Genomic DNA, 13,979 nt, shown 5'->3' on the forward strand with positions numbered 1-13,979 from the left:
GCACGGAAAAAGAAGGAAAATTTGCATAACATAACACTGATACCAGAACCTACCCAAGACTAAAACAGGAAATGAGAGACCAGTCTTAGCTATCAACATAAAAAAATCTTAAGTAGGCCTGGTGTGGTGGCTACGCCTGTAATCTCAGCACTTTGGGAGGCCGAGGCAGGCAGATCACCTGAGGTTGGGAGTTCGAGACCAGCCTGGCCAACATAGTGAAACCCCGTCTCTACTAAAAATACAAAAATTAGCCGGGTGTGGTGCCGTGCACCTGTAGTCCCAGCTACTTGGGAGGCTGAGGCAGGAGAATCGCTTGAACCCAGGAGGCAGAGGTTGCAGTGAGCTGAGATTGCGCCATTGCACCTCAGCCTGGGCAACAAGAGTGAGACTCTGTCTCGAAAAAAAAAAAAAAAAAAGGCTGGGTGTGGTGGCTCACGCCTGTAATCCCAGCACTTTGGGAGGCCGAGGCGGGCGGATCACGAGGTCAGGAGATCGAGACCATCCTGGCTAACACAGTGAAACCCCATCTCTACTAAAAATACAAAAAATTAGCCAGGTGTGGTGGCAGGCGCCTGTAGTCCCTGCTACTTGGGAGGCTGAGGCAGGAGAATGGCGTGAACCCAGGAGGCAGAGCTTGCAGTGAGCCGAGATCGCACCACTGCACTCTAGCCTGGGTGACAGAGCGAGACTCCGTCTCAAAAAAAAAAAAAAAAAAGGCCTTGACCTCCCAAAGTGCTGGGATTACAGGCATGAACCACTGCGCCCAGCCTAACAACAACAACAAAAATCTTAAGTAAAATATTTGTATATTGAGTACAGCAGTTAATTCATTCACTGAATATTTTATTGAGGGCCTACTATATATGCTACTATATATGTATAATACTGGGGAAAGAGCAGTGAACAAAATTTCAAGAACAAAATATTGGTAAGTCTATAGCACAACTTTTATGTTAATAGGGGAAAATAAAAATAAACGGTAATCTCTAAAGAAGCCAAAAGAAACATCTGATAAAATTTAATATCATTCCTAAATTTTAAAATATTCTTTATAAAGTAGGCCTAGATGGATATATCTTGGACGTCACATTTATGCTTAATGTATATTCTGGAATTTGTCAGTTGTACATGATTACAAACACAGCTTCAGTTGTCTTCAGCAAAACAGAATGTATTGACTACCTTCCAGGATAAGGGATATACAGGTAGATTCAAGGCTTCAAATGATCTCAACAGAACCTGGCATTTCTCCAACTCTCAGCTGTACTTTCTTTCATTTTGATTTTGTTTTCAGGCTCCATGAGGTGGCAGTATGACTTGCTGGGAACCCAGGTCTTCATCTCTCCAAACTCAAGTTGAGCAGGAAAACAAGAGTAGATTTTCTCAGTTGTTTTTACAGAAGCCACAGGATTTACTCTAATTGGCCCAACTTGGATGGTTTCCCATTCCTGAACTAATCACTGTGGCCAAAGGAATGGGATTGTCTAACTGGCTAAACCTGAATCACAGGGTTTCAGAGTAAAGAAAGAAGGAAATGTTATTGGAAGAAAGAGCAATGTTTGCTAGTTTTAAATAACAGTTAAAGCAAAGTTCTGGCCGGCACTGTGGCTCATGCCTGTAATCCCAGCACTTTGGGAGGCCAAGGAGGGTACATCACTTGAGGTCAGGAGCTCGAGACCAGTCTGGCCAACATGGTGAAATTCCATCTCTACTAAAAATACAAAAATTAGCTTGGTGTGGTGGTGGACGCCTGTAATCCCAGCTACTCGGGAGGCTGAGGCAGGAGAATCGCTTAAACCCAGGAGGTGGAGGTTCCAGTGAGCCAAGATCGCACCACTGCACTCCAACCTGGGCTACAGAGCAAGACTCCGTCTCAAAAAAAAAAAAAGAAAAATAATTATAATAAAGCAAAGTCTGATTAAAAATGGCAAATAAATAACCAGGAATAAAGTGATTAAGAAATATGAAGGACTTATTAAAACTCTATTGAGCAACATAAAAAGGATTTAAATTTAAAAAACAATATAATTTTTTCCTGGAAAAGACTCAATATGAAAACGATATGTATTTTTTCCAAATCTATAAATTTAATGTGATCCCAAACACAATAGCAACAGGTTTTTCTGCCCAAACTTGTCAAAATGTTTAGAAAGTTCACCTGGAAAAATAAACATAAAACTACCCAAGTGACATCCTTTAAAATTAAGAGTAATAGGTAGGAAAACTAGACCTCCTGATATTAAAACATTTTAAAGTTATGCTAACTTAAATAGAATGGTAGCATTATAGAAATAGATGCTGAGATGAGTGAAGCAGAACACAATCAAGAAGCATATAAATATTTAATATTTTAATGGTTATTTAATTTATATAACAGTTTACATATTTATTTTTTCAACAAGCATCTAATGTAGACCCTTCCATCTGCTAGGTACTATACTGTGGCTTGTCAAGGGCAATTAAGACAGTCTGTATCTGCAGTCTAATTTGGAAATGAAGAACATGGACTTTTGAGTCAGATAGACCTAGGATTGAGAATGATATTACCTATTTGTGAAATGTTCTAGAAGCATAGAATGTAGCAAATACTCAATAAATGTTATTTATTATTACCAAAAGTGGTTAAGAGCTTTAATAGACAGTGTGAACAAAGTATAATGGGAACACGGGGGAAGGAGCAACTGGGAGTGGTATGAACAGATCTAGTGATTTACCAAATGTTAGAGGAAACTGATACTACTTCCTCTAACCAATATAATCTGTCCATACCAGCTCTGTCCAATAGACAGTGCAATGATGGAAATGCTCCCTACCTGTGTTGCCCTGTGTGGGAGCCACTAGCCACATGTGGTTATCAAGCAATTGAAATAGAGCTAATGTGACCGAAAAACTGAATTTTAAATTTTATTTAATTTTAACTTACTTTTTTAGAGATGGGGTCTTGCTATGTTGGCCAGGCTGGAGTGCAGTGGCTATTCACAGGAGCTATCATATCATACTATAGTCTCAAACTCCTGGGCTCAAGCAATTCTCCCACCTCAGCCTCCCAAGTAGCTGGAGCTGTCGGCACATTGGGACCACTGCACCCTACTGATTAATTTAAATAACCATGGCCGGGCACAGTGGCTCACACCTGTAATCCCAGCACTTTGGGAGGCCAAGGCGGATGGATCACCTGAGGTCAGGATTTCGAGACCAGCCTGACTAACATGGAGAAACCCCGTCTCTACTAAAAATACAAAATTAGCTGGGCATGGTGGCGCATACCTGTAATCCCAGCTACTCGGGAGGCTGAGGCAGGAGAATTGCTTGAACCTGGGAGGTGGAGGTTGCGGTGAGCCGAGATTGTGCCATTGCACTCCAGCCTGGACAACAAGAGTGAAACTCCATCTCAAAAAAAAAAAAAAGAAAGAAAAATTTAACCACATGTAGTTAGTAGCTACTGTACTTGACAATGCAGATCTACGTAAGAGTAATATACAAGCCAAAGAATGATATAATAGTTTTTATTATTATCTGGGAACTATCCTCATAGTTAATATGTTATTTGTTTCACCCTACTCCATTCTCCCTCAAAGTTTCTAAATTCACTTGATTGTTTTGTAATCCTCTGTTACGGCTATGTCAGATGAGGACACGTCCATCTCAGGGTCTGCATTTGGGGGCCTATACTGCTGCAGAGACCAGATAGGTTGCAGTGATACAAGCAGGTAATTGCTGGTTGGAAGAAATAGTCTCTGACAGCTAGTGCTTAAATAAAAATTGGAGTTGCTCAAAACAATCAAAATGTTGGATTGTCTATTGGCCTCAGTTTCCTTCTTCTGTATACCTCCACAGGCTGTCTTTGCTCTTTGTCTTTTCTCTTTTAAATTCACCCTTGGTTTTCAGTTACATAAAAATGCTATCAGTAGGGACAGGCATGGTAGCTCATGCCTGTAATCCCAGTACTTTGGGAGGCTGAGGTGGGAGGATCACTTGAGGCCAGGAGTTTGAGATGAGCCTGAACAATATAGTGAGACCCCATCTTAACAAAAAAAAAAAATTTTTTTTTTAATTAGCCAGGCGTGGTGGCATGCACCTGTGATCTCAGCTACTTGAGAGGCTGAAGCAGAAGGATTGCTTGACCCCAGGAATTTGAGGCTGCAGTGAGCTGTGATTACATCACCCACTCTAGCCTGGGCAACAGAGAGAGACCCTCTTATTTAAAGAAAAAAAAAAAAAAGCCGGGCATGGTGGCTCATGCCTGTAATCCCAGCACTTTGGGAGGCCGAGGTGGGTGGATCACCTGAGGTCAGGAGTTCAAGACCAGCCTGGCCAACATGGTGAAACCCCGTCTCTACTAAAAATACAACAAAATTAGCTGAGTGTGGTGGTGGGCGCCTGTAATCCCAGCTACTCAGGAGGCTGAGGCAGGAGAATCGCTTGAACCAGAGAGGCGGAGGTTGCAGGGAGCTGAGAATACACCATTGCACTCCAGCCTGGGCGACAAGAGTGAAACTCTGTCTCAAAAAAAAAAAAAAAAAAAAAAAAAAAAATTGGCCAGGCTCAGTGGCTCACGCCTGTAATCCTAGCACTTTGGGAGGCCGAGGCGGGTGGATCACGAGTTCAGGAGTTCCAGGCCAGCCATTTGGAGACCATCCTGGCCAACATGGTGAAACCCCATCTCTACTAAAAATGAAAAAAAAAAAAATAAGCCGGGCGTGGTGGCGGGCGCCTGTAGTCCCAGCTACTTGGGAGGCTGAGGCAGGAGAATGGTGTGAACCGGGGAGGCGAAGCTTACAGTGAGCCAAGATAGTGCCACTGCACTCCAGCCTGGGCGATGGAGTGAGACTCCATCTCAAAAAAATAAAAAATAAAATAAAAAATAAAAATTAGCCAGGCGTGTTGGTGGGCACCTGTAATCCCAGCTACTCAGGAGGCTGAGGCAGGAGAATGGCTTGAGCCCAGGAAGTGGAGGTTGCAGTGAGCCGAGATTGCACCACTGCTCTCCAGCCTGGACCACAGAGCAAGACTCTCTCTCAGAAAAAATAAAAAATAAAAATAAAGATGACAAAACTACAAGACAGGATTTACCACCCTGTGCTATGTTAATGAGGGAAAAAAGGACAAAAACTTGAGGTCAGCTTTTTTAATATAGCCATTTAAAAATAATGTTGAATAAGAAAAGGGGTAAACATAGTCACAGATTAAGGCAAAGACGGGACTGAGAATCAAGTTGGGAGTCCACGTCCCAGGCTGTTCTAGAACATATAGTCTGTCTCTTCTTTGGGATTTGTATTCTAGATTGGAGGAGGCATGTGTAGCCATTGCCATCTGTCACTTATTTTCTCAGGCTGTCAAGCTATATCTGATTTAGTTAAGTAAAAAGAAAATTTAAGTTCATTTTTTTTTTTTCACCTGAGATGTAGGAGGAACTTCTAAAATACTGTCCTGAGAAAACCTAATCTCTCTTTGGTTATTTCAGTAGCTCAACTTAAGTGGAGGACAACTTGAGTGGAGGGTTCAATGATAGGAAATACAATCTCTTCAGTACCATTCAATGTTGCTTAAAAGGCTTACACATCTGTCCATCTACTGAGGGTACATGTCTGCCTCAGAAGTCAGCTCGCCAATTCTACCCAATAGGTGAAGCGGTAGACATAGGTGGAGCGGTAGGTTTAGGGTCAAGAAACCTGTTAGTATTGCTCCTCTGGCTGCTCTTTGTCTTTTTCTATCTAGGATCACATGCATAGACAGAGTTTAAGTACTTTTTCCTTAGAGTAGTAGTAAAGTTTTAACTCATTTGCTAACCTATTGGCTAAACTGTTTAAACTATGGCCTAAAACTTTAATAAACAAATATATCAAACAGAAAAAACAGGCCGGGCGCGGTGGCTCACGCCTGTAATCCCAGCACTTTGGGAGGCCAAGGTGGGTGGATCACCTGAGGTCAGGAGTTCAAGACCGGGCTGGCCAACATGGTGAAACCCTGTCTCTACTAAAAATACGAAAAATTAGCCAGGCATGATGGCGGGCACCTGTAATCCCAGCTACTCGGGAGGCTGAGGCAGGAGAATCACTTGAACCCAGGAGGCGGAGGTTGCAGTGAGCCAAGATCACGCCTTTGCACTCCAGCCTGGGCAACAAGAGCGAAACTCCGTCTTAATTAAAAAAAAAAAAAAATATATATATATATATATGTGTGTGTGTGTAAATATATATATACACATACACAATTCAGTTACAAATGATGATCATTTATAGGAGAAAAAAGGGAATTGGATGTAAAGGAAGAAGTTGGGGAGAAAGAGGACAAAGACAAATGGTAAGCGACGTAAACCCTTCTTATTTCTGTAGTTTGTGGGCTGTTTTCATAGGCCTTCCATATTCCAATAAACACTGTATTTATCCAGCTAATTGGACTATGGAAGCAGTGTTAATCACTGCTTATTTTTCTAAGCATAGGAGGCTTGGCTCTCCTAGTGATAACCATACCAGACAACCAAAAAGAAACGAGTGCTGGGAACTAGGGAGCAGTGTGGTGAGAGCACTTCTCCGGCTGGAAGAAATCAAGCCAGGAATAGGTCCAGCCCTGGCCAAAGGTTTTCTCCTCATGACATAAGAATATTTAGTGGCAGCTGCAGGCTGATGATTTTCCACTAGATAGGTTGTGATTTTCTCTCTTCAGAAGCAGCATTTCATTTCTCTTGAGAAGGATGAATTTCTTCTATGAAGGAGGAACTTGACTAAGGTGACCTACTTCTGTCTTTACCAAGCAGAGAAGTGAAAAGCAGTTTTACAAGGCTCTTCATTGGGGGTTTCTGTGTTTCTTTCACAGAGATTGAGACAGTGAAATTGGCCCGTTCAGTCTTCAGCAAACTACACGAGATTTGCTGCAGCTGGGTGAAAGACTTCCCCCTCCGCAGGAGACCCAAGCTTTATTATGAGACATCAATCCATGCCATCAAAAACATGCGCAGGAAAATGGAGGACAAACATGTCTGCATTCCTGACTTTAATATGCTCTTCAACCTAGAGGTAAAGGGCACTTCCGGAGAGTCAGTGAGATTTTAAAGACAAAACAAACACCTTCATGGTCCTGTTAGAAAAGGAAAACTTCTGATATATTTCTAATTGTATCTCTGGTAGATTAGAGTAGGGCTAAATGCAAAGTGGCACAAATTTGCAACAGAAAAGGAACTATTTTACGTTCTTTTGAATAGGTAATGTATTCACATGGTTCAAAATTGGGAAAATAAAAATGTCTCTTATCCTTGCCTCCCAGGTACTCAGTTCCCTTCCATGGAGGCAAGGTAGTCTTTTGTGTCACCTTCCAGAGCTATTCTATAAACATATAAGCAAAAAAGAAAACGATTAGGCTGGGTTTGTTAGCTCACGCCTGTAATCCTAGCACTTTGGGAGGCTGATGCGGGAGGATGGCTTGAGACCAGGAGTTTGAGACCAGCGTGGGTGACAGACATAGTGAGACTGTCTCTTAAAAAAAAAAAAAAAGGAAAGAAAAAACAATTTAAAAAAATTATATCTCAATAAGGCTGTTTTGTAAAAAAACAAACAAAAAACCCAAACTATTTCTATAGTATAATCAAATGGTGTATTAAGTTCTCACATTACTATGTTGCTGAAGCAACACAAACACAAAAGGAAGATTTAAGACTGATGCAGTTTATTTCATGTGATTTTCTTTTTAAAATCGTGGTCTCTGAGATAGGAAAGTAGCTGGAATTATATTTCATGAATCTCTGTATCTGACAAATTGGATCTCTATGAGCCTTCGCAGCTTAATAACTATTTTCTTGTTGTCTTTCTTTTCTTTTTCTATTAAATGTATTATGTTAATGCAAACAGAAGTAGGTTTGTTTCCTTTGCCTGTCACTTGCCTCTTTTCTTCACTCCAGTCCATAACTTAAAAATTACAATGTAGTAATTTATACAAAGCACAATATTTCCTCTATTTAGCAGCTAAATTTACATTTTAGCTGACTGTCAAGGTCTAATCAGCAATGATGGCAGGTTGGTAATTGGTGTTTATGTTATAAAGATAGATCAGCTGGTGTCTTTGTTTCTAGTACCATGGCCATGCAAATGTAACCCAGAAGGATTGTGTGATAAACAATCCTTATATCACTATACCTACTTGAAGATTATACTCATATTTGAGGGCATTGTTGTTGTTTGTTGACTTGGTTGGTTTCTATTTTGCCTCCTAGTTTCAAAATTAGTCCAAAGGACTTAGAAAGGAGAACCTTGCTATTGTGAAATAGATTTTAAGAGCAATATGGCAACACATATGTAGAACCTAATAAATTTTCACACTCTTTAATCTGGTCATTTCACTTTTAATTCTTTATTATAAGAAAATAGAAATGCAGAAAAGTCTTAGGCATATGTTTCATTTGACATAAATGTTTTTACAACATTGTTTATAATAAATTGAAAATTATCTAAATCATGAAAGGGAATGATAACTATGATATGCTCATATAAGATGCATATTTTAAGCCATTAAAACAATGTCTTTAAATAAATCTTAGTGAGATGAGGAAATGCCAGTAAAAATGACAAAAAGTAGGCTATAAAATGCACATTCTGATCCTAATTTCATTTATATATACATATATATATATATATATATAGAGAGAGAGAGAGAGAGAGAGAATGGTTATCTGTGTATGGTGGAATTATTGGTGATATTTCCTTTGTTATTAGTCTAAATTATCATGCATTATTATAATAGGGAAAACATCAGTGAATGTTTTGTGTTTTTTTAAAAAGAAGCTATCCTTTTTTTATTTTCTAAAGAAATCCACTTGGCTTCCTTTTGTTTCTTCTGGTGCTATTTCGAGTTGTTTAAAAATGAGTACTGCTTTAGTAGAGATAGAAATTCTACCTGTCAGGATTATTTCTTTTCTTTTTTTTTTTTGAGACGGAGTCTCGCTCGCTCTGTCTCCAGGTTGGAGTGAAGTGGCGCGATCTCGGCTCACTGCAACCTCCGTCTCCCGGGTTCAAGAGATTCTCCTGCCTCAGCCTCCCGAGTAGCTGGGAGTACAGGCGCGTTTCACCACGCCCAGCTAATTTTTGTATTTTTAGTAGAGACGGGGTTTCACCATGTTGGCCAGGATGGTCTTGATCTCTTGACCTTGTGATTTGCCCGCCTTGGCCTCCCAAAGTGCTGGAATTACAGGTGTGAGCCACTGTGCCCGGCCAGGATTATTTCTAGAGAGTTGTTTAATCCGTCCTTCATATCATTAAAGTTGCTAAAAGAACTAGTTGTAATGTGCGTGTTAGACAAAGGTTTCATAATATTTTGGTTATTATTCTATGGACATTTATATTTGGTACTTTTGTGAATGTAATATACCCTTTTAAAAGTAACTTTTTCAGCCAGGTGCGGTGGCTGTTGCCTGTAATCCCAGCTACTTGGGAGGCTGAGGCGGGATGATCCTTTGAGCCCAGGAATTCGAAGTTACAATGATCTGTGAACATGCCACTGTACCCTAGCCTGGGTGATAAAGTGAGACGCTTACTCCAAAAATAAATTTAAAAAAATAACTTTTTCAAAGTTCAGATATACTTGTTATTTTAGTAGCCCTTCCAAATCCCCATGAGACAGTAACTCGTCCCTGCCTAACAGATGAGAAAACTACATGATTCGCTTAAGAATCAGTGACAGGCCTGGACTCCTCTAAGGCTCTTAGAGCAGAAAAAGAAGTCAAAAGACTTGCAAATGAAAATTATTACATACTGTTGCCTGAAGGGAGCTCAGGACTCAGTGCGAGTTCAGTGCGTCACAGATCTCCTGAGACAGATCTGAGATTTAAACACTTGAACAGATGATAAAGCACAAAACTGCTTAATGGCTGATGTGGAATCTTATGATTGGGCTTCTTTTGTCAAGACAAAGCACAGGGTTGGAAGATCCTCCTCTGGCAGTTTACTTTGCAAGGAAATGTGAAACTAAAATCTTAGATCATGGGGTGAGGGAGGCAAAGTAGTCAGCCGCACAGGGCATTTGAGCATCTGATGTGGTTCAAGTTTGGTAAACTAGTTTAGAGATGCTGTGCTATTTGTGGTGAGAATGCAGTGTGACTGGGAATGATTTATGAAGAAGGTATTACAGTTTAGAAGTGTGTTTATGCTTTCATATCTTTATATATTTTAAACTTGAATTTAATTGGCCTTGTGTTGGAAGACCAGTTATTTTCTATTGTTCTCAGGTTCTAATTTTGCTATTAAAGTACTTTCATTTTGAAAAAAATCACTCAATCTGGAGCTGCTTTTGTTCAATTCCTTCTCATACCCTCCCTATCCCCCCTCCCCCAACTTGTAACAGCAATTTTGAAGCAAATGTACGTGGGTGGTTTCCATGGTACAAGACAACAACTTTCACAGAGAGAGGGCACTTCAGCTTGAGCTAATTGGGCATGACGTGTTCCAGTGTTCTGGTGTGTAAACACAGATGCCCTAATATTGCAGGTATTTCAGCAGTCGATCAGGCATGTTAGAGAAGGAAAACATTTAGTCTCATTATTCTGAATGACAAATGTCGTGGAGGAGAAAGGATGGGCAACAATGATGCCAGGAGATTGGTTCATTTGAATCATGCTATACCCAGCTCCCATAACTGTTCTGTGTTTCTGTTGACAGGACCAGGAAGAACAAGCTTACTTTGCAGTGTTTGATGGCCATGGGGGAGTAGATGCTGCTATTTATGCCTCCATTCACCTCCACGTTAACTTAGTCCGCCAGGAGATGTTTCCCCATGATCCTGCTGAGGCCCTGTGCAGGGCCTTCCGGGTCACTGATGAGCGGTTTGTGCAGAAAGCAGCCAGGGAGGTATGCCCCTTTCTCATAAGTTCCAGCTAGAAATGCACTAGCTGAGCTCAATTTGGTCTGTGTGGTTAAAGGGCTATTTAGATTTTCTCTTTCTGGGCAGACATTATCCAGATTGTATTCTTGACTCATAGTATTGGATTCTGTTGTAGTTCTAATTCCCTCCTCAGGAAGAGTTCCAGGGGGTACAACGAGGTTACTGTATAGAAAATCTCAAGCTGTAATTTTCTGGATTCATTTCTGTAATAATTGCTGGATTTGGCAGGTGAGTTTCATCTTTCTTTTATTCACCATTGCCTGTCAGGTTCACACCAGGACCATCTCTCTAAGCAGACTCTTGCTGACAAGATCTGGATATGGTGAATAAAACAATGGTCTAAAAAAGAAACAGAAACTGGGATTACTTCCATACATTTGGTTCTAAATGGGTAGGCAGTGTTTTGCTGTGTATCTCTTGAGGGAAAATTCGCTTGGAGAGGGTGAATCCTTAAATGATCCTTGAGCTGATTTTTCTCTTAATAGGGAGAAAAGAAGAGCTCATGTCCTACATTGCGAAGGTTAATCATACCTAAGTTTTTTTACTTTGAATAAATGGCAAGGGCTCTATATTAAGGTCTAAAAGTAAAAAAAAATTAATCTAATTATCGTTCTGGGTATTGGTGCATAATTAACTACAGTGTTCTATATTGGATTTTTAACTGGGGACGAATAAAAGAAAATAATTTTTAATTTTTTTTTTTTTTTTTTTTTTTTTTTTTTGAGACGGAGTCTCGCTCTGTCGCCCAGGCTGGATGCAGTGGCACGATCTCGGCTCACTGCAAGCCCCGCCTCCCGGGTTCACGCCATTCTCCTGCCTCAGCCTCTCCGAGTAGCTGGGACTACAGGCGCCCGCCACCACGCCCGGCTAATTTTTTCTATTTTTAGTAGAGACGGGGTTTCACCGTGGTCTCGATCTCCTGACCTCGTGATCCGCCCGCCTCGGCCTCCCAGAGTGCTGGGATTACAAGCGTGAGCCACCGCTCCCGGCCAATTTTTAATTTTTTTAAATAATTACAGAAGTAGATACGGACAAAAAATAAGACTCCTGCCCTGTGACTTAAGCATTAACTCTTTTTAAAATGGGCTTGGAGAGATCAGGGTAATCATTTAATCCATTTTTTGATAGCATAGTTATGCTACAAGCAATAATGGGGCTTGGAATTAATGAAACAATAACTCAGATCTATTTGGTATTAAGAAAGAGAATTATTCTTCATCTCTCCCCTCCCCTAAGTTTGGATTAATATGCAAATTCAACAGTAACCAGTAGAGTCCACACAAAGAGGTGGGTCTGGAGAATAAAGCCGCTCTTGACCTCAGAGCTCCCAGTCTCTTGAGGACCTGCATTCTGCTTGGCTCTGCTTCTCTTGAAGCTGTGGGCTTTTATCATCTGAGTTGGGGACAAGGGCGGGCCCCTGAGAGGTGACCTGTAATCATCAATGTGAAACAAAGAGATTCACTCTGTCTTCTTCATCCTCTATTCTATTCTTTTTCCTCTGTCTTCTCAAAATTATGTTGTTGTTGTTGTTTTCTGACCATGTTTACCTCATTTGTTTTGTCAATGACCCTGGTGTCTCAGTTCTGCCAAAAGTTCTGAATAATTTAGGTTTGTCTCAGCAGCCCCTTTTCTCCTTATGCTTCCATGTGCTGCTAACTGCTGGGAAGAAAGCAGCTATTCCTGTTGTGAAGCAGCCCTGCCTCCTGTTCTCTCCAGGGCATATGCACTGAAGTGTGTTTATCATGTGTTCTAGGGGGCTGAGTTTTTGAACATTCTGTGTGGGAAGACATTTTATTGGTGGGTGAGGATTTATAACAAACTTTCCCTATATAGGGAAAATGAGAAGTTGTTTTTCTCATTGGATACAAGAGACCTTTTACCACCCCTGACGCATTGGTTCTAATTTAGGCCAGGTCCTTAGTAACAGAAAGTCATGCTCATTTGGTGGTGACTCATGTCAAATGGGGATGTCATTTTCGTATAGTAGGATCAAGAGCTTTAAGTATAGTGGTAGCTACTGCAGTGAAATTCCAGGCTGTTAGTTCTTTATGCAATGTTCCAAAAGCAAAGGCCCCTAAAAATACTGTAGGAAGGACATTTTTTTAAAGGTATAAGCATCTTAGTACTCTAGGGAACGTAAGCTGTCTCTTGGCCCCTTAGCTTAATTTCCAGAGATTAGAGCATCTGTTGTGTACCAATCAGATGTTTTATATATCATTTTGTACAGCTAGGACTCTCCCACTGAACAAATATGATGTCAGTAATGAAATGGAGAGCAGAATATAGACATTTTTACTCTGAGGATTGGTATAGAGGATTTGGTGCTTGACTGGGAAGAAAAAGAATTTCAACTCTGTCTTATGTACTAATAGTTACCTGCCCTTGGGCAAGTCACATAACCTGCCATGGTTTTCTTATCTGTAAAGTGGAATTAATAATCATCCTCGCCCTGCATATCACAGATCAGGTGGACTTATGTGTGTATATACACATAAATACATACATGCATATACAAATGCATTGAGACAATGAATTATTATATATGTGTGAAATTCTATTATTAATAGTATAGCTCCCAGCTGAAAAGCTTAGATTAATTATAAATTGCTTCTCAATAAGAATGTAGTATCTATTTCTTTTCACTGAGTCTAGTTTTATTTAAACTGTTTTCAGAGCTTGAGATGTGGGACCACAGGAGTGGTGACTTTCATCAGAGGCAACATGCTACATGTGGCCTGGGTGGGTGATTCCCAGGTTATGCTTGTGAGAAAGGGCCAAGCTGTTGAACTAATGAAGCCACACAAACCAGACAGAGAGGTAAGTATGGTCTGTTTTAATAGAGCCCATGCTCTAGTTATTAGTTTAAATTTTCTAGTTATTGATTAAGATTCACTTACTTTTTTTTTTTTGAGACGGAGTTTTGCTCTGTTGCCCAGGCTGGAGTGCAATGGTGTGATCTTGGCTCACTGCAACCTCCGCCTCCTGGGTTCAAGCGATTCTCCTGCCTCAGCCTCCTGAGTAGCTGGGATTACAGGCATGTGCCACCACGCCCGGCTAATTTTTGTATTTTTAGTAGAGATGGGGTTTCACCATATTGGCCAGGCTGGTCTTGA

At 40.7% G+C, this 13,979-nt stretch overlaps 1 protein-coding gene across 1 annotated transcript in view; it reads left to right on the forward strand.

The window, feature by feature from the left end:
• PPM1E (protein phosphatase, Mg2+/Mn2+ dependent 1E) overlaps window positions 1-13,979 on the forward strand; it is a 224,770-nt gene that overhangs the window by 197,792 nt on the left and 12,999 nt on the right. The window contains exons 3-5 of the mRNA XM_055258553.2: window positions 6,817-7,016; window positions 10,644-10,832; window positions 13,540-13,683. Coding sequence (XP_055114528.1) covers window positions 6,817-7,016; window positions 10,644-10,832; window positions 13,540-13,683 — 533 coding nt within the window. The remainder of the gene's footprint in view (window positions 1-6,816; window positions 7,017-10,643; window positions 10,833-13,539; window positions 13,684-13,979) is intronic.

This window comes from Symphalangus syndactylus, chromosome 20 (assembly GCF_028878055.3).
Source record: "Symphalangus syndactylus isolate Jambi chromosome 20, NHGRI_mSymSyn1-v2.1_pri, whole genome shotgun sequence".
NCBI lineage: Eukaryota > Metazoa > Chordata > Mammalia > Primates > Hylobatidae > Symphalangus > Symphalangus syndactylus.